Consider the following 25871-nt stretch of genomic DNA (forward strand, 5'->3'; position numbering starts at 1 on the left):
GTTGAGACCAAAACAGAGCAGTAGAGCAGCATGTGTTCCCATGGCTGTCAGATTCAACAACAGCACACCAGCGTCCTCAACTGACATATATTATAAATCTGAATATGACATTAAAGGGATAGTTCATCCAAAAATGAAAATTCTTTCATTATTTACACACCCTCACACCATTCCAGATGTGTATGACTTACTTTATTCTACGGAAGACAAAAAAAGGTTTTTTGAAGAATATCTCAACTCTGTAGGTCCATAAAATGCAAGTGAATGGCTACCAAAATTTTGAAGCTCCAAAAGCACATAAAGGCAGCATAAAAGTAATCCATACGACTCCAATGGTTAAATCCATATCTTTAGAAGTGATATACTGTATTAAGAGTGGGTGAGAAGCAGATCGATATTTAAGTCCTTCTTTACTATCAATTTCCCCCTTCACATTCTTCTTTTGTTTTTGGCAATTCAAATTTTTAGTCCATATCGCCACCTACTGGGTAGGGAGAATTTATATATACATATATATATAAAGGACTTAAATATTGAACTGCTTCTCACTCACACCTGTACCTGCATGTGTGTATATACACCGATCAGCCACAACATTAAAACTACCTGCCACCAACAATCATGCCATGGTCCAAATTTTCTGAGATCACATTTTTCCCCCCATTCTCCTGACCCATATCTGCCTGATTTTAAGCACTGTACTGCTGCCACACGATTGGCTGATTAGATAATCGCATGGATCATTATTGGTGTCAGATGGGTTGGTTTGAGTATTTCTGTAACTGCTGATCTCCTGGGATTTTCACGCACAACATTCACTAGAATTTACTCAGAATGGTACGAAAAACAAAAATCATCCAGTGAGCGGCAGTTCTGTGGACGGAAACGCCTTGTTGATGAGAGAGGTCTACAGAGAATGGCCAGACTGGTTCAAACTGACAAGGTCTACGGTAACTTAGATAACCACTCTGTACAATTGCGGTGAGAAGAATATAATCTCAGAATGCTATTCTGAGATGTGGGTTGGCGCTCTTTTGGCAGCATGAGGGGGACCTACACAATATTAGGCAGGTGGTTTTAATGTTGTGGCTGATCACTGTATGTATGTGTGTGTATATATATATATATATATATATATATATATATATATATATATATATATATATATCACACACACACACACACACACACACACACACACACACACACACACACACACACATATACACAGTTGTGCTCAAAAGTTTGCATACCCTGGCAGAAATGGTGAAATGTTGGCCTTTATTTTGAAAATATTAAATCATAATGGTAACAGAAATCACCCAAATGGCCCTGATCAAAAGTTTACATACCCTTGAATGTTTGACCTTGTTACAGACACACCAGGTGACTCACACAGGTTTAAATGGCAATTAAAGGTTCATTTCCCACACCTGTGGCTTTTTAAATTTTAATTAGTGTCTGTGTATAAATAGTCATTGAGTTTGTTAGCTCTCACATGGATGCACTGAGCAGGCTAAATACTGAGCCATGGAGAGCAGAAAAGAACTGTCAAAAGACCTGCGTAACAAGGTAATGGAACTTTATAAAGATGGAAAAGGATATAAAAAGATATCCAAAGCCTTGAAAATGCCAGTCAGTACTGTTCAATCACTTATTAAGAAGTGGAAAATTCAGGGATCTCTTGATACCAAGCCAAGGTCAGGTAGACCAAGAAAGATTTCAGCCACAACTGCCAGAAGAATTGTTCAGGATACAAAGAAAAACCCACAGGTAACCTCAGGAGAAATACAGGCTGCTCTGGAAAAAGACAGTGTGGTTGTTTCAAGGAGGACAATACGACGATACTTGAACAAAAATGAGCTGCATGGTTGAGCTGCCAGAAAGAAGCCTTTACTGCATCAATGCCACAAAAATGCCCGGTTACAAAATGCCCGACAACACCTTGACACGCCTCACAGCTTCTGGCACACTGTAATTTGGAGTGATGAGACCAAAATAGAGCTTTATGGTCACAACCATTAGCGTTATCTTTGGAGAGGGGTCAACAAGGCCTATAGTGAAAAGAATACCATCCCCACTGTGAAGCATGGTGGTGGCTCACTGATGTTTTGGGGGTGTGAGCTCTAAAGGCACGGGGAATCTTGTGAAAATTGATGGCAAGACGAATGCTGCATGTTATCAGAAAATACAGGCAGACAATTTGCACATGGGACGCTCTTGGACTTTCCAGCACGACAATGACCCTAAGCACAAGGCCAAGTTGACCCTCCAGTGGTTACAGCAGAAAAAGGTGAAGGTTCTGGAGTGGCATGTGTGTGTGTAAGAGAGCAAAAATTTACATTTTGTTTTTTTCTATAAAGTATTGACAACATTTCTAAAAATAAAAATATTGTCATTTAGAGCATTTATTTGCAGAAAAATGACAACTGGTCAAAATAACAAAAAAGATGCAGTGTTTTCAGACCTCGAATAATGCTAATAAAAAGTTAATATTTATTTTTAAACAACACAATACTAATGTTTTAACTTAGGAAGAGTTCAGAAATCAATATTTGGTGGAATAACCCTGATTTTCAATTACAACTTTCATGCGTTTTGGCATGCTCTCTGCTAGTCTTTCACATTGCTGTTGGGTGAATTTATGCCACTCCTGGTGCAAAATTCAAGCAGCTCCGCTTTGTTTGATGGCTGTTGCTACCAAATCAGGTGTTGGTGCCACCATCTGTAGAACTCTTATTTGTTAATCTGGAGCCCTGTTGTGACATGTATGTTCTGTTAGATATGTTTATATTTTCTATTGGTGTTTATGTTTAACAAAAATAGTGAAAGTAATTTTCTGAGCGCTTCAAGTGTCAAAAGCTCCCAGTAAATAAACACACACATGACAAGGTGAACATGAATAACCCATCTATAATAATTCTACGGTCATTTTAAACTATTACTCCACCAACTTGCGTAAATATGGGTCCAGACTTGCAGGCTCGTGGACTTATCCTAAGGGGAAACACATACTGTAAATAATGCTAACAGCAACTGTCTGACTTTGTTGAACCTCTCTCTGATCGTGTCTCTAAACAGGGATCCTGCTCTTTTCAAGGCACAATTGTCCAGGACATTTTATGTGCCATGTGGTTGTAAAATTTAACACACGAGAGGTCATTAAAATTGTGGTTATTATAGGGTTGTTTTTTCACAATTCCATATTCGACAGTTTAATTAAATTTCATCATCAAAATGGTGTCTAATCAAATAAATTTACAACTTTAATCAAATTAAAATATAATTATTGTAATTAGTAAAAATTTTAAACATAATATTGCATTATTTTTATCAAATTGCTTTTCTACAAAATCCTCACAGCATAATCCAAAACAACACTGGAGATATTTTTATCAAATAAAGTGCTGCACAACAGAACATCACAGATGTGAGAAATTGCTTTAATACATTATTATTTAATTACATTAAACATGATCTTTTTTTCCCATTTCATGTGTCCATTTAAATTAGTGGTCAGCCGATATTATCGGCCGATATTAGCCTTTCACCGATATGTTGGTATCGGCGTATATGTTTACCGATATGCGCAGATATGAAAACTTTTTTTCAGAACATATAATGCAGAAAATAATGCTTGAGTTGGTGTCATAGCATAGTTTGTCCAGCAGAGCACGCTCCGACTCCACTGTTTACAGAGCTGAGCTGACGGTGACTCTGCAGACAGTGCGGAGTTAAGTGGTGTCTTCTCGGTAAGTTGCTAACTAGTTTATTAAATACATACTGGAAAGTTAATAAAAAATGACCCCATCATTTTCCCTTTTCAATATAACTAATATAACATTAACCCTGTCCCTGACAACTCCTCACTCATGTTTATCACATCTGTTTGCTGTTAGCCAGCTATTGTTTGTCAGTGCAGTCAGTAATGTATCAGACTGAAAGGTAAACAGAGCATCTTTTTGCAGCTCAGTAAACAACAGTGTGGTGGAGGATTGTGTCTGTTGAGTGTTGATTTCACGCTATGTTGTTAGTTGGTGAGACACAATGCTGGAAAGTAAATAAACAACGCCCTTCTTTTACTCTTCGTGGCAACGAGCTTATAGCTAACTAGCTAACCACGTAGCTACTTTCATTGTTTGTCAGCATGTAAACATGTATTCACCAAACTGTTTGTTCAGGATTCACAGTTTGGTACCCCCTTCACCCGAACAATTCCAGTCGTTGCATTTATAAAATGTAATATTTAAAAGTCTGGTTTTCCACCGTTGAAAGTTTCCCCTGAACTTGTATAGCAGAATATGGTGTAACACCGCTGCTGCTGTTTATCTCTTGACTCTGCAGGTGTAAATGCTTCTTGTTTTACAACCTGCCCCTAATTGACTGGCAGTATTAAAACAGTCAGCATTTGACTGATACTAAACAGTACTGATGTCTATTTAGATATTTATTTTATTTTAATTTATTCTTTATTTTAATGGTCAGCATTTTACTGATACTAAACATACAGTACTGATGTTTATTTAGCCATTTATTTTATTTTTATTTATTCTTTATTTTAATGGTCAGCAACTGACTGATACTAAACAGTACTGATGTTTATTTAGCTATTTATTTTATTTTTATTTATTCTTTATTTTAATGGTCAGCAACTGACTGATACTAAACAGTACTGATGTTTATTTAGCGATTTATTGTATTTGAATTTATTCTTTATTCTTTAGTTTTCCACATGGCCCAGTATGATTATTAAACCCCAAAAAGCTGTGATTTCATTCAAATAAATATATAGTCTGTATGTGCTGCACGCTTCAGAGTGCTCTGCTCACTGTCATCTACTACACACATACAGAGAGCACGTGATGATCATGATTTGATTCACCTTTCCCCGGTTTTAGCATCTCTACACTGGCTTCCTGTGAAATTCAGGTTTGATTTTAAAATTCTGATTTTTGTCTTCAAGGCACTATCTGGTCTCATGCCCCAATATATCAGTGACCTTCTACACCCTTACTCCCCAACCAGAGCGCTCAGGTCTTCTGATCAACTTCTACTGAGGGTTCCTCGTTGCCGCTATAGATCTAAGGGTCACGATTTGTATTTGTATTTTGAGCTGTTGGGTTGGATTTGGTGTGAAATCGCTGGCTCATGTTGTTCTTCTTTGCGTCATGACGTCATGTCCTTAAACACAGGAAAGAAGTGCCAGCTGTCACGTGTTCCGGCTGAGGACGCTGTTCAGTTCAGTCAGTCACAATCACACAGTTCAAGATGGCATCGCTGCAGTCTGGATGGATGTTTATTTGTGATCTGTTTGGCCTTCTATAATGCTTGGAATTGGATACAATATTTTGTCTGGCAGGGGTAATGCTTTTATGAATCGAACATTACTCGTGTTTACTGATCACGATCCGTTGTCAGGGGAAGTCAGTGTGCATGTTTACTAATATGTTTTTCTTTTTTTCTTTTTTTACATATTTTCATGTTTAAAAAAAGTATATTTTATCCCCATTATTGCTCATTTTATTTTTTTAGTTTACAGTTTTATTAGACCTACAGATTCACTTGCTTTTTCAACTGCTGTGTTCATTTTTTCATTTTAGTCACAGTTTTAGTCTTTTGACAAAAAGATCCTTTAAATAGTCAATATTTCGTCATGTTATATTCATTAATTTTAGTCACTTTTACAAAAATGACATAAAATGTTAGTCAACGAAAATGTCTTTTACTTGATGACGTGCAAAATAGACAAAAAGGTGTCAAACTGTAACAGACCATACTTTAATCAAATATTCAAATATTTAGAAAAAACATTTATAAACATTTTCTAATGTAAACATGTATCAAACACACAGTTAAATGTACATGTATATGTACAATGGCCTACTGTCCTTGTTGTGAAAAACCTGAGCTCCTGAAATAATAATGAATAGGCTGAAGTATTAGCAACTTTTTAGAAGTTAGCCTGTACTCTGAATTCTTCATGCTTTAGTGACTTATTAATTTTCCGTGAAAGTATATTACATTGCGTGTAGCGTGTCTCTTATGGAAACAGTATTCACAACACAAGTTACGCAACACAAATTACGCATATTCTGACTAGTGCATCATTTAGTTCAAGTTCACATGTTCATTCGTTTCGTTATGCAGATGTAAGTTGTTCCATAAATGTTGTGGATATATTGATGAATCTCATGTATAAATAGGATGCATTTGAATGAGGTTTTTACCCTATTTTAAGGCGTTTATTTTTGCCGGTGTTAGCAAGTTAAACTCACGCAGCTCAAGCGGAGAAATGCCCAACACAACTGATTAATGGATTAAATGAATCCATATCTAATATCTTCTTCTATTTACAGATTATCAAGATGTTTCTTCTTCTGTTTATATCTTGCAGTTTAATTTTTATCGTCATATTTTTTGTCAACAGTATTCTTTAATAAAATCATTTAATAATCTTCATGATGCGCCTTTTTTGTCTCGTCTTCGTTACTGTTGATGAAATCAAAAAGCCTTTCATCAACAAACGTTTTCTTCATTGATTTCATTGACAAGATTAATAATGTAAAAATAATGAAGTTTTACATTAAACTCGAATCAGCAGTATCACGAGTTTCACCTCTTAAACTGATAATACAATACAATACAAACATTAATAGTAGATAAAACACTTGAATAATCATATTAAAATATACTTGTAACTGGGGGTGATTCAGGAAAGTCCACTGTTCTCTATGTAAAATCACTTTGAGTGTAGTATCAGAAAAGTGTAATTCATTCATTCAAAATATGAAAATAAGGGTGTTATTTATCTTCATCGATGCAAGTAATATTTAAGTTTTAAATGTTTAATCATATAACATAATAATATCAACATGAAAATAGCACGTTATGACTCCGGCTCTGAATATCTCCAGTCACGATCACACAGGCGATGTCCAGGTAACCTCAAATCATGAGATTCATCCACCAGAGCAGTAGTGTCGAAACACGACATAAGTAATGTATTATTCTGCAAATTCACGTAGTGCAGCTTTAATTGTGCATTAAAAAATTCACTTTTGTCCCAAACATGTCAAATTCATTGACATTTCACATTTTATAGCTAATGCCACTTAAATCATAGGGCCCTACATGTGATGGCGGTATAAGCAGATTCTGATCATTGAATTATTGAAAATTAATCTACATACCAAGGTGTAAAGGTTGCATCATCACCACGCTACCACCTCGGGTGTAAATTCATTCTCTAATTTTTTATTTTTTTTTGTGCTCCAACCGTCATTGTTATCTAATGTTTACAACTCAAATATTTTTGTTGTTAACACTACAGCAGCGTTGGAATGAAAACATTTTGCACTATATCAATAATTTTACATGTAACAGAAACTTTGTCAGCCACACAATCAAACAGTTTTATTATACTAAAATATTTTCCAGGACAAATAATTATTTTCCAGGACATTGATGTATTTTTCAAATTTTCTATGACTTTTCCATGACTGGAAAACTGCACTGCAAAATTCCAGGTTTTCCAGGACGCGTGGGAACCTTGTCTAAAGCACCATCAAAGCATTGCTTCTGAAACAAATCAACAGTCATCAATAATATCATTCAATTTCAAAAGACAATTACTGTCTTGATGGATGTCTTAGGTTGCAGCGTCACGATTGGGACTGGGTAAAAATATCTATTTTCCGATGCATTGCGATCTTCGTTTGAACGATCACGATACTGATTCTTAACTCCCAAGATCGATCTTTTACTCTATGCGCAACTCTCCACTACAATAAGAGGAAATCACTCGCATCTGAACCAAATTTTGCGCTATGTGACTAAAATGTTTATATTTGACAACTGGCTGGTAAATGTTCACATTTCACTCAGTAGTGATTGTGTAGTTTAGAAGCAGAAAAAAAAGAAACATTTAATTCTAATCACACACAGCACAGATGAGATAAAGCCGTTCGAGTCTCTCTCGTTTATATGCACTCATTTACAGATGCTCTTTACAGAACTGCCGGTTTTCTTAAAGACACATTACCGGTTTTAGCATGTGTTCAACAAACCAAGGTAAATACCAGTAATTAGTACAAATGATGTAATTAAACGATAAACATGTAACAAAAAATAATATGAAATATAATATATTATTTATTGATTAAAAACATGGATTTGTTGATTTTATGTGACCAAATCGATGAAATAAAATATAATTTGTAAAATTAATATTTTCGTAATGTACCTAGTTAGAAGATTCCCTGTATAATTAACAGCATAAGCTGGGAGATAATTTCTTTTATATGTAAGCAAAAGGGACATTATAACTGAAATACTGCATACCCATATGAATCGATATCGAATTGAATCGAAACCAGAATTGAATCGATTTGAGAGCTTGTGAATTGGAATCTAATCAAATCAGGAAATCAGTATCAATACCCAGCCCTAGTCACGATGCCCATCGCTTTCTGGTGGACATGACCTTAAACCAATAAAATTTTACAGAAAATATGTACATTTGAAGTCAGAAGTTTACATACACATTAGCCAAAAACACTTAAACTCAGTTTTTCACAATTCCTGACATTTAATCATAGAAAACTTTCCCTGTCTTAGGTCAGTTAGGATCACTACTTTATTTTAAGAATGTGAAATGTCAGAATAATAGTAGAGAGAATTATTTATTTCAGCTTTTATTTCTTTCATCACACTCCCAGTGGGTCAGAAGTTTACATACACTTTGTTAGTATTTGGTAGCATTGCCTTTAAATTGTTTAACTTGGGTCAAACATTTTGGGTAGCCTTCCACAAGCTTCTCACAATAAGTTGCTGGAATTCTGGCCCATTCTTCCAGACAGAACTGGTGTAACTGAGTCAGGTTTGTAGGCCTCCTTGCTCGCACACGCTTTTTCAGTTCTGCCCACAAATGTTCTATCGGATTAAGGTCAGGGCTTTGTGATGGCCACTCCAATACCTTGACTTTGTTGTCCTTAAGCCATTTTGCCACAACTTTGGAGGTATGCTTAGGGTCATTGTTTATTTGGAAGACTCATTTGCGACGAGCTTTAACTTCCTGGATGATGTCTTGAGATGTTGCTTCAATATATTCACATAATTTTCCTTCCTCGTTATGCCATCTATTTTGTGTGTGCTCCAGTCCTTCCTGCAGCAAAGCACCCCCACAACATGATGCTGCCACCCCCATGCTTCACGGTTGGGATGGAGATCTTCGGCTTGCAAGCTTCACCCTTTATCCTCCAAACATAACGATGGTCATTACGGCCAAACAGTTAAATTTGTGTTTCATCAGACCAGAGGACATTTCTCCAAAAAGTAAGATCTTTGTCCCCATGTGCACTTGCAAACTGTAGTCTTTTTTTTTTACGGTGGTTTTGGAGCATTAGCTTCTTCCTTGCTGAGCAGCCTTTCAGGTCTTTCAGGTTATGTCGATATAGGACTCATTTTACTGTGGATATAGATACTTGTCTACCTGTTTCCTCCAGCATCTTCACATGGTCCTTTGCTGTTGTTCTGGAATTGATTTGCACTTTTCACACCAAACTACGTTCATCTCTAGGAGACAGAATGCATCTCCTTCCTGAGCGGTATGATGGCTGCATGGTCCCATGGGGGTTATATTTGCGTGCTATTGTTTGTACAGATGAACATGGTACCTTCAGGCATTTGGAAATTGCTCCCAAGTATGAACCAGACTTGTGGAGGTCCACACATTTTTTTCTGAGATCTTGGCTGATTTCTTTTGATTTTCCCATGATGTCAAGCAAAGAGGCACTGAATTTGAAGGTAGGCCTTAAAATACATCCACAGGTACACCTCCAATTAGCCTATCAGAAGCTAATTGTCTAATTGTCTAAAGGCTTGACATCATTTTCTGGAATTTTCCAAGCTGCTTAAAGGCACAGTTAACTTAAACTTAACGTTAAACTTCTGACCTGCTGGAATTGTGATATAGTCAATTAAAAGTGATACAATCTGTCTGTAAACAATTGTTGGAAACATTACTCGTGTCATGCGCAAAGTAGACATCCTAAATGACTTGCCAAAACTATAGTTTGCTAATATAAAATCCGTGGAGTGGTTAAAAAATTAGTTTTAATGACTTCAACCTAAGTGTATGTAAACTTCTGACTTCAACTGTAGTTTTGCACATCCCTACATAGTACCAACTGCTATTTCTCATTGCTAATCATAATCCAAAAGCACAACATTATTTTAACCCTGTCACAATAAATTTTAAATTTATATTCATAAAATGTAAACAGATAACATTACTGAGTAAACATTTTGTACGATGTTGATTCAACCCAGTTACATTAAAAATGTTCTGGGGTGGAATGCTATGGGGTTGAAGGTCTGTGCAAAAATGGGTAATAACGGCCTTAAATAGCAAATATCCCAACAACAGACCACATTATTTAGATCACTTTTTTACAGCGGGTCAAGAAAAAAAAGATCAGAGGGAAAGATTGTTGTATTTTGTACAACAAAATAATAGCGAGGACATCAGAGAATGAACATCAGGCACAAGAGGGAAAGAAAAGAAGCAGGCTGCAGTGCGCCAAACATAGAGAGATGAAATGAAGAGAAGAAAAGGACAGTGCTACGGTAATTGAAGCTCCAATTAGATGTAACGGGTATGTGTGTGCTAATCATAGCCCACAGCTCCAGAGACAGCTTAATTTGTAATAGATACAATCCACAAACACTCACACACCTGTTGAAAGCCAGCTCACTTTCAAAGGCTCAGATTTGCCATTTATTATATACATATACAATCACATACACATTACATGAGTCTAATGTTAATGCAAGTCACCTTAAACGTGCCAAAATAGCCCTATCTTGGGATAGGCAAGGTTTAGAGGGATTACAGCAGCCGTTTCAGGTCCAATGGCATTTTAACGGACTGTCTGTTGACATCAGGGTGATGCACAATGCCTGGTAACCATGGCAACCTCTACCACAGGCCCAGGGTGGGCTGACCCTGACTGAGGAGTAATGTCAGGAACAAGTAAAGTGCCATGGAGGAGATGCGGTAGGATAAGATCTGTTTGGAAGACCACTGTGTGAGAACACCCATAAATTATATATCAACTGCATTTCTTTATATTATGTGGTGTTTTTCTTATTTTTTTTGTTAAAAGGGATAGTAGAAGATCTTTCCTAAAGCTTGTTAGAGTCTTGTAGAAAAAAATATGCACATGCAAGCAGGCGTATGGATGCCACAAAGACTCAAACCTAGACGGGACGTAAACCTACACGGCAGTACGGCCTCTTAAGCAGGCTAAAGCTCCAGGGTCCAGCTGTCATTCAGCCGGTCGCCATGACAACGGGCCCTGCACAGTGCAGGCGAGAGCACCATGGCAACACACAGTGATGAGGCAATGGCAACGAGGGCACAGAGATGGGGCTCCGACTTTCATTCAAGTGCATGCTGCAGAGGGGAGGGGTCTGCCGTATGGATCAACTGACAGTGTACAGTAGTGGCCAAAAATATTGGCACCCATGGTAAATATGAGAAAAGAAGGCTGTGAAAAAAAATATCTGCATTGTTTATCCTTTTGAGCTTTCCTTGTGGTGATGTATTTTTTGGAGACTTTCTGACCCCAAGACCTAACTAATATCTGCAATTCTCCAGCTGTGATCCTGGGAGATTCTTTGGCCACTTGAACCATCCTCATGTGCGTGGAGACAATATAGACACACGTCCTTTTCCAGGCCGATTCTTAAGATCTCCAGTTGATTGGAACTTGTTAATTATTGCCCTGATGGTGGAAATGGGCATTTTATATTTTATATTCTTATAGCCACTTCCCATTTTGAGAAGCTCAACAACCTTTTGCCGCACATCAGAACTATAGTCTTTAGTCTAACCCATTGTGATTGATGATTAAGGGAATTTGGCCTGTGTGTTACCTCTTTATGCCCCTGTGAAACAGGAGGTCATGGCTGAACAATTTCATGTTCATAGTCACCCAGGTGCACTAAAAAATGTAAAATATTAAGGGGAATATACTTCAGATATATTTTACTCATAAGAATTTCTAGGGATGCCAATAATTGTGACCAACGTGTTTTGGAGAAAAATATGTATTTAATAATGAGATATTTCCCCTCTTTCAAATGTTTTACTTCAATTAAACGTTAGATTTTTTGTAAAAAAAAAAAAAAATTAAAGATCAAAAGGATAAACAATGCAGATTTTTTTCATAGCCTCCTTTGCTCATATTTACCATGGGTGCCAATATTTTTGGCCACTACTGTACAGTGTAAAATCCATTAGGCATTTAACAGCAGTGTGTTTGTGTGGTGAAAATAACAGGATGTGGGAGAAATCTTCTGAATGAGCAAGACTTCCATAGGCCCCATTTACACCTCGCATTAACATGCGTTTTCGTTGATTAGATCGCTATCAGATAGCACTTGACCACATTAAATGACAGGTGTAAATGCACCAGGATCACTGAAACCACATTCGGACTTTCGAAGGTGGTCAGGAACAGATTTTGACCACATTCAAAGGTGTAAATGCAAAAGCTTTTTCGTTATCTGGAATATAACGACGCAAGTGCTCAACTATGTGATGAGGTTACGGTAAAGTCATCCGCTGTTAAAGTGCTGTATTGTGAGTTCTTGCCCTTTTCTGCTTATTCTGCCATCACAATGTGAACACAACAGACACTGCCGTCTTGCAATCTTGTCACAGAACAATATCACATGAATTATTTCATTGGAATACACTTTGAATATCTCGTTTCTCTCCTTAAATCCCCACTCAATCACGTCCCTCTCCAATTTTGTAATCACTATATGATTCAGCGACCTGAAATTTAGCTTTGGCAGCTAGCAAAATATGTTCAATGATGGAAAAACCCTGATGGTCAAAGTGATGGAAAGCATCCGAGTTATTTATGTTTTTAAACTTCACTAAAAGATAGCCTGTAATATGTAATATGCAAGTCGTGTGTTCCATTTTGTGTGGGTAACTTTCAGATCAGTATCTGATCACAGTGGAGATGCATTTGACTGCAAGGTGTAAATGCAATCCAGCTAAAGAATATCCAGATACTCTCTGGATACGGAAGGCATGTTAATTCAAGGTGTAAAAGGGGCCTTACTGATTCAACAAATTAAAATACCAAACTGCAGATTAAAAGTCAATTTTCATGATACATTTTGTAATATTCATGGAATAAAAAGGAAAATTCTATCATCATCTACCCACTCTTTTACCCACTCAAACACATGTAACCCTTTAAATTTCAGTTTGTTCCTCAAACTAAACTATCATATGGCTGTAGAAAACATGAAATGTAACATACAAGTCATACAGGCTACATTTATGCTGCTTTCTTTTTATTTATGGAAATTTACAGCCCCAGTCCCCACTGACCTTTTATATTAGCTTGGAAATTCTGCTGAACAACTGTTGTGTTCAACTGGAAAACAAAAAGCATACGGTTTTTGAATTATATGAAGGTAAATAGAGTTAATGATGGCAGAACTTTAATTTTTAAGCTTTTCCTTTAAAGACAACAGAATGTTACTATGTGGATGCAATACAACGTGTTTTCTGATAAGAAAGACATTTGCTTGTTTGTGATTTAGTGACACGCCAACTTCATCGTCTATTGCCATGGCGAAAATCAGGTTAAAATGTAATAAAAGTTGTTAAAAACCTATTATAAGGCATTTAAAATCTTTTTTGGATAAAGACTTTAAAACTAAATCTGGTTTGATTTAGTTTTAAAAAAATCTCAAAAGTGACAGATGAATAAAATAATGTCCACAAGGAATTAAAACCATCACGATCCAATAAAATACGCTTCAGACACAGTGGATTCTGGCATGAGGCACATAGTGGGGGACTTTCACCTGATAGTAAAAACTTTTGGAAGCCTGAAGCGGTCGGCATCTGGTGTACATGATCTAGTTCCAGCAATTATTGAATTTCGTAGAAAAGGTTTTGAATTTGCATAAAAGTGAGTAAATGATGGCAGAACTTGGGTGAACTATCCCTTCAAGGAGAACCAAATGTTTTATATGGATGCAATACTACATGCTTTCTGGTATGAAGGAAGCAGAGAGATGAAGTCAAAGAGAACGGAAGTTTTTGAGATGACAGGTGGCAGACAGGAAAAATTACAAATCTACTAGCATCTTCTCTTCACTGATGCAACCAGAAAATGAACAAAATGAAACAAAAAGTAGAGCTGAGTCAATGTGAAAGGACAGACAGTGAGAGAGAGAAAGAGAGGGAGAGAGAGACTCACTCTGAGCCTGCAGCCATATCCAGGTAAGAGGTGTTGGCCGTGTCCACCCCAACTGGGATGGCTATGCTCATGACGTTCTGTGCTGGGAGTCTCTTGTCCTACTGAGTCCAGAGCACAGCAATCCAAAACACTGAGACATGTCAGCCACAGCACTCATTGCACACATCTAAGTGCATCCACAAGGCCTGTGAGGACACAGAGAGGAAAAACAATGTTAGTTAATCTTTCCACCAGACCCAAGGTATGATAGTACACAAATAGGGCAATGTAACCTCACGGTGGGCACTACAAAGAGGGAGAGAGTACATATTAAGTTACTGCGAAACTCGGGTGATTAAAGCTAGAATTGTAAACAGGAAATTACTCTTTTTCAAAGGAGCAGCTATGATTCATGGCACAAAAATGAGACACCCCTGAGGCATTAAATCCTATTTGCGGACATCAAGGGCTCTGGTTAACAGGAACAGCATATGAAAATAGTTTGTTTCTTTAATTTCTAAGGGATAAACATTAAAACACTAGGATTTGTGTTTTCGGATGTTTCGTTTTTGGTGTTGTGGTCTATGGCAAGTATAATTTTATTTTCGTAGAACTTTCGATTATTTCAATTGCATCCAGTATATTTTTCCAATTTAAAACTTACTAGTAAGTTTTAAGAAATAAATGTTAAAACGGCTTCCCATACGCAGTTTTTGAATGACTGAATATGTAGCAACTTTATAAGACAGAGAGGTAAATAGTGAAGACTCTATGTCAAAAAAGTGTCCAATAGCAAAGCTTGACCCTCACAGAAACAACGCAACAGGCCGCAGTGACTTTGCTTGACCACAAGGGCGAGCAGTTGTATGCTCAGTCAAAGCCACCATGAATGTGGTGGAGGAAGAGAGAGAGAGAAAATACAACATGGAGGCGGCCTTTTATATTTTCTGCTCTCAACCACTGGAAACACACACCCCGAGCGCAAACAAATACATGCACGCTCACAAATGTGTTGTGCTAGGAGAGAGGATTTAATGTGTGTAATGGTGGAGAGAAAAAGCTGAGAGATTAATGATTAAGCGTTGGATGTGTCGAGGAGAGAGACTACAAACAGGAGCTCTGTGGATTTGACATTGACGGACAGCTAAAGACAGCCAAACAGATGCTGCGCTTTCAAGTAGAGGGGTTAAATATGTCACACTGACACACTTCCCCTGGACCAAAAAACAGATTGGCGACAAAAGAAATTAAAGCATGTGTGTGTTTTGGTAATAAATGGGATTAGAGGAGGGGCCAGATGATGGAACATACAGACAACATATGAAACTTGGATTTTGGCAAGACCGTTCGTACACAAAGAGAAAAAATGGACGAAGAAAGCGACAGGGTTCCCACACTTTTTGACCAATGAATTTCCATTACTTTTCCATGACATTTCTAGTTATTTGTGATTACTGGATAAGAATTTTTAAAATCATTCAAATTAAAGACTGATTTGCTAATGAATCACCTAGATAAATTTGTGAACTGGTTCGATTCAGTGAAAAGAACCAACTCAAAAGAAAGGTTTGCTCAAAGCGGAGGGTTTTACTCAACACAGGAACAATATCTAGCCTGTGAAAGGGCATAAGTAGAAAAAATATATTTACTTTAGAACTTTCCTTGACTAAAGGCTAGGGTATACTTTTCCACGTGCCTGTATGTCTTGCGCAAAGTCATGTCCCTAGCTTTTCAAAGTGTACTCTTTTTAACCGCAAGCCCTATGAATGCTTTTTAATACTCTTTAGTAAAGTCAAACCGAGGAGCATTCAGCGATGAAGCATACAGACACGGATTGTCCGCGTGTCAAGAAAGAGGCTGCATGCCTCTGAAAAACAGACAGTCCACGCATTAGAAAATTCGAGTCAGCATGAGACAAAGCGTAAACGGAAGAATGAACTATACTTTGTCTTAAGATTTTATTCGGTTCCAAATGTTTATTTCCTTGATATACTGACGTTTTCCCATGTCTGTAGAAACCATGATGAGAGAGTAAATGAGTATCGTACAATCTATCAGGGATGTAATTCAGATCTCCACCTCAGATAAATGAAACATGAATTGACATGCCTGCACACAACACACCCTGTCCAGCTTTTGACCAGCCTTAACATGCCCCCTTTAGACGCACAAACATGCCTGTAGAAGGTGGCATATCACCATTCCACTGTTTGGTAATTTACTGCATTAAAATGAGATGATCTGTGTGTGCCCAATAGTGCTGCAATAACTAACTGATAAAATCGATATAAATTATCCAAAACAAATTTCATTATCAATTAGTTGAACATGTGTGAAGTGCATGGAGAAGCTCCATCAGTCAAGTCACATTACAGTAGTGAAAAATGTGTTTGCATAATTTGGCCGGAGACAACTTGAAGCGGAAAAAACATGACCCAAGTTTCCCAGTGCATGGGAAAGCTTTATAAACACTTAGAAACAAAGACGATCATAAGTATACAGTTTAATGTGGACCAGTCGCTGCATCTGGTGTGTTGACAATGCTTTGAGTTGTTTCTCTTAGAGGTCAATGTCTGGAGGTTTTAAAGTGTTTTAGATGGTTTCCCCACATCAAGTTATTGCATGTTATCAGCGCGAAAGGACCAATTTTCGCGTTGAAAGTACGGTAGTGACTCTTCAATGTGTGGGAGAAAATTCAAGTTCACAGAATATTGTACTATATTAAACTACCGCATGTATCGCTTAGTATTTTTTTAGCTGAGCAGAGTTATTCATATTTCTATTCTGATGTCACCATTGCCTTGTGCTGGGCTGATTTTTACTCTGTCCCTGATTAGTCATTTTGCCCTTTACAAATTTTACAAGTAAAGCAAAGGAACTGTTTTGCATGTCTTAAAAGTAATTAAAAACAAACATTCAAACTTAACTTCTCTTGATTCAGGCTTTGTATTAAGTAATGTAAGTATCAAATCATGAATTCAGTATCATAAATCAAATCGTGAGACAAGTGAATCATTATGCTCTTAATCATTCATGTTTGTTTAATCCATTTAAAAAAATTACAGGAAATACAATTGTTTATCCTGATTAATCAAAGGAATATTTAAAGATTAATCTATAAACAAAATAATAGTTAGCTGCAGCCATAGCGACTAATGTAAAGAATACGGGCTCGAGAGAGAGGCTAATAAAGCAGGTCAGAGCCTCGCCGGGATGACAGCTGCCGGCTTCGAGGCTAATTAATAGGAATTCGACGACATGCGCCTTGTGTTAGCGTGTGATTTGCTCTGTCGACAGTGCAATTCTCCCTTTTTAGGACATGTCAGGTCTCTTTCGTAAGAGGAACGGATTTGAGATGTTGGAGATGTTTATAGGCTATTGCTGTGAACAATGAATGGACTTTCACAGCTCTTGAAAAAGCACAGGAAATAATAGCTCTTCCAGAACCTAGTGAGCTGACTTGCTGTCTTGGACCTTCATGGGATGCTTCACAGTGCACACACATGTATATTGGGTAATATAGTCCAATTTTAATTAGACTGAACTTGGTATTTGAATGCTTGATTATTTTCATTATTTTGATTATTATTTTCAGGATTGTCTTTCCTGTGAAGAAAACATGAAATGCTGCCTTCAAATTTGACCAAAAGAAGGTATCTAAAGGCAGCAGCTTATGCTGCCTTCCTTTTGAACCAGCCTTCGCTTCAGGAGCACACCCTTGACACCTAAAAATGCTGCCAAGGTATGAATCTCACTAAGTTTTGCAACACAGCTTAAGTTGCCATACCCTCTTTACAATTGTGTAACATACACAGGAAGAGGGAAAAAAGAGGGACAACATTGTCTTGTGTAATAAAACTATATCCCTCCAAAAGTGTACTGTCGTCTGTAACGAGCCATTCTCACAGTGTCTGTTCTTCTTGGCCACAGAAGGGCAATCCTGCCGTCATTGTTCAGGAATGCACGCATGTGCGCTGGTTTCCGTACACACAGATAACCACCCTTCCCCTCGCATATGTCCTCTGAATGGCCAGACATACGCTCGTTCTTTCCTCCAAAACACACAAACACACATTCAGCAGACCCCCCCCCCCCCAAAAAAGAAATACAGAGGAGGTGTGGAAAAATGCAGTACAGTAGAGCATTCCTGGCTAAATCCGAGCGTTCAGACTACTGCCTCCGACATGCCCATGGGGTTGGGGGGGCGCTTTTCCCTGCCCTACCCGGACTTCTTTCCCTCCTCTCTGCACTTCCTGAATAAACCCTTTACACTCAGAGGGGAAAGGGAGGGGTGGAGGAGAGAAAAGTGGGAAACGGAGGGGGGAGGCTGCGGAATATGAGCCCAATTAAATGCCCGTGAGGAGAGAGAGAGAATTAAAAGATCCAATGAAAAGATAACCAGCTTTCCAAACCTTTTAAAATGTAAGAATAAAAAGAAAAATAGAAGCACTAAAAGAGTGAATCTCACTCTGAAATGTCCAGGACTTATTTCACCACAAAATCAAAAGGAAAAATATGACATTATATTTTCATAAAGACAATTCTGCTATTTTTAGGATTTCACATTTTTCTACTCATTGTGACATTATTTTAATAATGCCACAATAATTAGGCTATTTTATTGACAATTAAGAACCCCCTCCCCCATGTGATATGTTATGTAATTCTCTTCACATAATGAACATTCTCATTTTCATTGCTAAAATTCAATATGAAAACCATCCAGTCTGGAAAAAAAATATATTTAAAAAATAATTAATCTCAACATAAATTAAAAACAGTAGAACAAATACTACCATGATGTATACCAACAACTGCACTTGACATTTTAAATAAAATAATAACTAATAATTATTTATTAATGCGTATGTGTGTACGCTGAACATGTGCGTGTGTTCAGGAACTTTTTGCGCTAATGCGCACCTGAACGGTCAAATACATTTCAAAATTCTGCCAAAATGCCCATCTTGGTGAGGTATTCATGTAAACACAGAGAGTGATGTCTAAAGTGAACGTAAACAGCGGATAAAAAGCAGATTTGTATTAAAATGTCAGACTTGTAAGTATAAATGTAAGATAATAGACCTGCTGCCGTCTAGTGTGTCATTATTATAATCAAACAACCATAACTAGAAAATGAGAAAACACTCACTGCTCTTGACTGAATAACTTTAGTAGCTTTAAAAAGTATTAATGTATTATAATCGTGCAGTAAAGACCAGTAGTAGTTTATGTTGCATTTCATTCTGAATGTTTACTTGAATACTTGATACTGCTGTTAAAAACTTTTAAAGCTGTTAAAAAAAAAGCACTGAAGTTTCTTTGTATTTTTTGTTCTATGTGGCAGCGGGGGCGTGGTCAAGCATCTCTCTGGAGAGAAAGCGGTAAGGGCGCTTGCACCTGAGCTAGATTATGTCTAACACCTGTCTCTAATTTCAGTGAGCACGGGAAGAGCGGCATAAAAGAGCCACACTGCCAGCAGACGAGGAGAGAGAGACTGGGTCCCCAGAGTTATGCCTCCTCATTTCCACGGAACATTTACACTGGTGCCGAAACCCGGGAACATTTTTTTTTGCTTGAAGATGGAAGGAAGTCGCCCAGTAGAGTCCTCCCAGTTGGCTGAGATCCTCCGAGCCCTCGCTGGCCTACATCGGAACCACCAGTGTAAATGTTCCGTGGAAATGAGGGGGCGGGAGGCAGGTTGATCTACTCACAGGTTGGTTTCTTTAGTGACCACACTGCTCTCAACTTTACAATAATAAGTTCTTCCGTGATAGAATTTACAATCTTTGCAACTTAACAATAATAAACTCTTAGCTTCACAATCATAACTCTGGGGACCCAGTCTCTCTCTCCTCGTCTGCTGGCAGTGTGGCTCTTTTATGCCGCTCTTCCCGTGCTCACTGAAATTAGAGACAGGTGTTAGACATAATCTAGCTCAGGTGCAAGCGCCCTTACCGCTTTCTCTCTCTCCGGAGAGACGCTTGACCATGACCCTGATGCCACATTCTGTTATTTTAATCTATTTCTATTCATTGCTGGATTTTATTGTTATTTTATTACAGACTGTTTACTAGTCTTGAATAATTACTTAAGAACTTGAAACCATTCTTCCATAATTAACATATTAGTGTTATTATTTGTTGTGGTTTTGAAGCTGGTATTGAGAATCGTCAAATATCACTATTGACTACTGACATTTTGGTATTGTGATAATGTATAGCCTTTATGGTAGATCTTGCAGCAATAACATGATGAAAAAGTAGATCTCATTCCATAGAACTATGAGCATCCCTGCTGTAAATGATGGTGATGGAGGCTTTTCTTTATTTGACTACCATATGTAACAAAATAATTATCATAAGACAATAGTCTCCTCCCCTACCAGTGCAGTTTACATTTCTATAGCAGAGAATGGAGTTGATTACATAGGTACACTATTAGGTTGGGCATCGGTCAAAATTCTAGAAAGATATACACCATTTTTATTCTTTGAAACTTTAAGCATGTAACTTAAATGTCCTTTTTTCTCTCCGGACAAGTAACTTTTTTACCCCAACAAGTGAATGATTAATTTACTTGTCCTGAGGACAAGCACATGACAATGCTTAATGTTGAACCCTGTAATTACTAAAATAATTACATTATTTTTTTTATAATAAATTTAAATACTAGGGCTGGATAAAATTAAACATTTTCTAATGAATCGTAATCTTTATTTGATAGATCTTTTACAAGTACTTTAAAGCCTACTTTAGTTTTAGTTGCATTGGTTATTCTGCCTCTTAAATAAATAGAAACTGAACTGCATTAGTTTTCAAATTAATATTTTGATTCAGTACGTTACCAAGACAGAAGGTTCTATTTAACCTGTATAATTAACAGCATTACCTAAGAGAGAACATTAAAACTGAAATATACCAAAATGAATCTAATTTGAATAAAATCGTAGCAGAATCCAAATCGAATTGAGAGCTTGTGAATCATAATTGAACCAGGAAATCTGTATCAATATAACAAGCTCTAATAAATAATATTTATTATGCATTACTATAACAATAACATAGGGGGAAAATAATGACACAATGCAACAATTTGGGGGTAAAATATATCCCTGATGTTTCTTGATGTTTTTATGAGATTCACCCAATATGGGTTAAAGGACATAGCAAAGCATCAAATATCCCCCCCTTTTCTCTCTCCAAGGTCCCTTCTAACGTCCTGTCCTTACAATTTCCACCGCCTGCAGACTGTCTCCCAAATTATCCATCTATTTCTCTAAGGAATGGAGGTGAGGGATAAACTGGCACAGAAACAGCCACCAGAATCCAACTCCCCCCTTGTTTCTCCTCCTCTCTTTGAACGGACTCGATGCTGTATGAGAAGCTCCTCCTTCCGGCTGCTCGCTACAGCAGGCAGGGAAACCCACAGACTCATGTAGGAGTGTCAACACATGTTTTTTTTCTTTCTCTCCATCTCTCTCTCTCTGCCCGTTGCTTTTCTCGCTTGCTCCCACAGTTGTCTTCCAGGCTTGCTGTCTGATTTTCAGAGGGGAGAGATGGAAATAGAGCAGGATTCCAAATGAAAGCTCTGTGCTCCAGGTCCTGGCAATGTGACTTCACACCATTCTTGCTGGCCGAGTCATCGCAGCCTACGCTACGCTATGAGGCTTTACACAAACGAACACACGCCGAGAGCTTTTCCTGACTGTCATTGATAAAGATGTATGAGGGACAAGGTTGTATCACCTTGTCGGTGTCTCATCCTGTGTGAAAAATATGCCAAGATCGGAGGACAAAAGCCACAAGTTAGCACTATCTGTTGAAAAGAGTGTGTTACTGAAGTATACTTGAATAAAGAATCTGTGTTGTTAGCGGTGCTTGCAAAGGCAAGGTTCACTTTTACTTTTGCTCATGATTGTGGTTTGAGGTTTGATGTAACTTAATTCGCACTATTTGTGCTACAAACATGAATGATATCTCGAATTGTGCAGCTTACTGAGAAGTGTGTTTGTACTTCCCTAATTGATCAGACTTTGTATTTGTGTGTGATGGAAATGAAAAGATAATACACTTTTTTTTTATTGAAGGAGGGACCCAAGTCATATCTAGGGACCAGAATATCATAGGGGTGGGCTTTATTGACTTGGGCCAGCAAGAAACCAGCTAGCACTGGCCCAGAACACCATAGCAACCGCATAGTAACATCCTGGCAACCACCTAGAGCACCATTACATCATGGCTGCGAGTTTTGCAAAGGCAGGCACCACTCATTTAAAAAAAATTTAAAAAAAATAAATAAATAAAATGACAATTTTGATTATATACAGTCATTCTGGCACTACTAAAATACACAAAAATAAGTCTTGACTTGGTAAAAATATCGATTTTATGATTAATTATGATATACATTTGAACGATCCCAATATTGATAGTTAAAATCCCAACATCGATCTTTTACTTTAAAATTTCCTTCAGTTTTGGTTGTGTTGACTATCATACCTGATAAATATATTGCAACAGAACTACACAGTTTTGGCCCTGTTTTATTTTTTTGTATTAATATTTTCGTAATGTACCAGATTACAAGGTTCCCTGTAGAATTTCTTTCATAGGTAAGCAAAGTGGATTATATAACTGAAATATACCCAAATTAATTGGTAACAAAATCAAATCTAAATCAGAATCAAATCAAGAGTATGTGAATCGGAATTGAATCAAATTGGGAATTCTGTATCGATACCAAGCCCTAAAAGGGCAGGGGGCAGCCTGAAGACATTACAGAAGCATCGTTACTGAACATTACATAAAGGATTCAACGCTAGGGACGTGTCTGAGGCCTGTTATTTTATGTTGGTCTCTCTAACAAACGTTAATGAAGTTAATGGCTCCTGCGCAACAGAGTCTGCCAAGTGGTTGGCAAGAGTGCACCTCAACCAAGTCAGACAGGAGGTACTTGACATTCTTAAATTAGAAAAGGATGACTGACGATAAACAAATAATTGATGCGCATCCTCTGTATTTTAGAGTGTTTTTCATTTAGTTATAAGCAAAAAAAAATAAAAAATTAAACTAACAAGCAGATAAAGTTTACTGAACCCTAACCCTTTCTTTCACCTTGTTAATCAGTTTTTGTAGTATCTTTCCCACGCACTTTTATAATCGAGCTACAGTGGGTGTTTGCAGAGTTGAGCTACAGTCTTCATCCATCTGTACAAGTACACATGACAAAGCGTAATCAAATATTTGAAGGAAGGACAACAAATACAGCAGGTATTAGCTTTTTTCTGGTCACAAAATGTATCAAGGTAAATATATATATCTATATTTTTTTTTTTTTTTACTGAAAATTGATGGAGCAACATCATTTGTGTGAAAAGAAATAATAATGGAAGGTTGTTTCGATTAAAATTCTTTCTTTTCTTTTTTTTTTTTTTTTTTTTTAAAAGGTGGTGAGGGAACATTTTACCCCACATCTGGTGTAAAAGTCTCCCTCACTTGGGGTAAAAGGCCCCTATGGGGTTTATAGTGATATCATGTAGATACCGGGGCAATAGTTAAAGGGCAAAATTAGTCAACTAATGCAAATAATTTTGAGACAGCAAGATGCTTTTTTGAGTAAGAAATTAAGATAATACTTACTCAAAATAACTACTTCAGAAAAAGTCAACCATAAAAATTGTGTTTAACAGGTGCCTTTAACCCCTGCAACAGTGGGGCTTTCACCCCAAAACTATCCTTTCAGTTATTGGACAATTACTGAAAAATGTTTGATTTAATGACCTTAAACAAAAGTGAAAATGTTAAATTAGTATTATGTCTCAAATGATAATTTCAGGGATTTTCATTAGCCACATAAATTTGCGTTATTTAAAAATAAATAAATAAAATTTAGATCAAATTGCCACAAAATCAACCTTTCGACACCACACAAAGATCTCATGGATCTGAAATATTCTGCAGTGTATAGTGACAAACAGGTGTTTAGGAAAGTGCTTTGGTAGTTTTTGTTGCTATTTAGTGTTTTGGTAGAAAATCAAATCAATGGAGCCTTTTACCCTGCAGAGTCTTTAGCCCCGTTGTACCCTAATACATGTTGCATGGGTAGCTTTTATAATGTGATGCCTGATTAGGACACAGTTAGATTATGTATATCTGGAGATGTGTGCATCAGTCTGTCGCAATCGTGCCACAGGCCAAATGAACAGTCCGGGCCACTCAGACTTCATTATGGCAAAGCTATTTGATCGATTTCATGCCTGGCTCGCACTATTTCATCACAAACACAAAAACACTAATACCTACAGATAAGTAGGATATGCTAATACACTTTGCCAGTCTCTTCTACGGGACACCTGTCGTGTAGGTAGAGCTCGTTGAGAGAGCTCAGTTACAGCCAGCAGAACAAAAACAGGTTACCTGAGCAACCTCCCTGCACATCCCTCATGTGACGTTACGGCATTAACAGACCTCCCGGTGGATCTACCTTAGCACTGAAAACTACCAATATACTCAAAGGGATAGTTCGTCTAAAAATGAAAATTCTGTAATTTTCTGTTTGAATTGCTATGAAAGTGAAAGATGACCGTGGCTGACATCTCTGGAGCAATGCTAATCAATCGGAATATTTTATTGATACATATCTAATGCTCGGAATGGAGCGTGTTTGTCTATTATTTTGGCACGTATGTATCCCTCAGTGTGTGCGCAATGCGATCGTAAATGCGTCACCCGAGACTACAATTCTGTGTCACCTGCCTCTCTCTCTTTCTAACCTCTGTCTCTCTTGAGGACAGTACTGCACTTCTCCATCCCTCTGTCAACACACAGAGCAAACAGACACTGCCCATGGTCTCACATATACACAGCTCCGAGTCACCCACACGCAGTGAGGCGCACACACACACACACACACACACACACACACACACACACACACACAAGCCATTGGCTAGGATACAAGTGTGACATGACAACCTGACAGAGTATGAGACAGGATGAAGAATACTGTGGCTGCCAAACTGTTCATGCTTGTTGCATGTCTGACATGGAGTGGAATATGTTTCATTCGCTTATGTTGAAATTTTAGTATGAGAAGGCAAGTGAAAGTAATAGAGGAAGTGTATGTATATAAAAGGCTAATTATAATATCATAGTGTAAGTTTAGGTCTTTCTTTTTTCATTCTGTTTTTAATTTAACATGCTTTAAGTGTGATAATATCAGGGATTTACCAGCATTCTGCTTTCACCGGATTACAGGGTTATCAGTGTTGTCGTCATGACAACAAAATTGTTATATTGTAAATATAAGTTCACGCAAACAGTATTAGTAAGCAATTTTATCACACTAAAATCATGTTAACCTGTATATTGTTTATGTCTTGTGGCTATAATTTTAACATTTGTATTTTAGTGTTTTTGGACTGGCCTCATTCATTTCTATTGTAAGTGCCTTACTGTAGCTGTGATTTTTGCATCTTTATAATTAAATAAAACAGGGATGAATCAAAATGATTTTTTGTGGTAATATTACACCACAAATGCTGTCGACTGAGCCTACCTAGTATTGAATCTGGAACATTCCTTTAACGCACTTAAA

At 37.4% G+C, this 25871-nt stretch overlaps 1 protein-coding gene and 1 long non-coding RNA gene across 6 annotated transcripts in view; one reads left to right on the forward strand and one right to left on the reverse strand.

The window, feature by feature from the left end:
• The window catches only part of LOC127436493 (inactive histone-lysine N-methyltransferase 2E-like), a 60733-nt gene that overhangs the window by 26186 nt on the left and 8676 nt on the right, over window positions 1-25871 (reverse strand). For all 4 annotated transcript variants that reach the window (XM_051690689.1, XM_051690692.1, XM_051690691.1 and 1 more), the window contains exon 2: window positions 14295-14479. In XM_051690689.1, coding sequence (XP_051546649.1) covers window positions 14295-14365 — 71 coding nt within the window. In that variant the 5' untranslated portion in view covers window positions 14366-14479. The remainder of the gene's footprint in view (window positions 1-14294; window positions 14480-25871) is intronic.
• LOC127436498 (uncharacterized) lies at window positions 1236-25762 on the forward strand. 2 transcript variants are annotated; one of them, XR_007896415.1, is made up of 3 exons: window positions 1236-2293; window positions 17869-18015; window positions 21480-25762. It is a non-coding gene; the product is annotated as an uncharacterized LOC127436498 (long non-coding RNA). The 2 variants fall into 2 exon arrangements; XR_007896416.1 differs by lacking the exon at window positions 1236-2293 and adding an exon at window positions 9900-10626.

Source organism: Myxocyprinus asiaticus, chromosome 47, assembly GCF_019703515.2.
Source record: "Myxocyprinus asiaticus isolate MX2 ecotype Aquarium Trade chromosome 47, UBuf_Myxa_2, whole genome shotgun sequence".
Lineage (NCBI taxonomy): Eukaryota > Metazoa > Chordata > Actinopteri > Cypriniformes > Catostomidae > Myxocyprinus > Myxocyprinus asiaticus.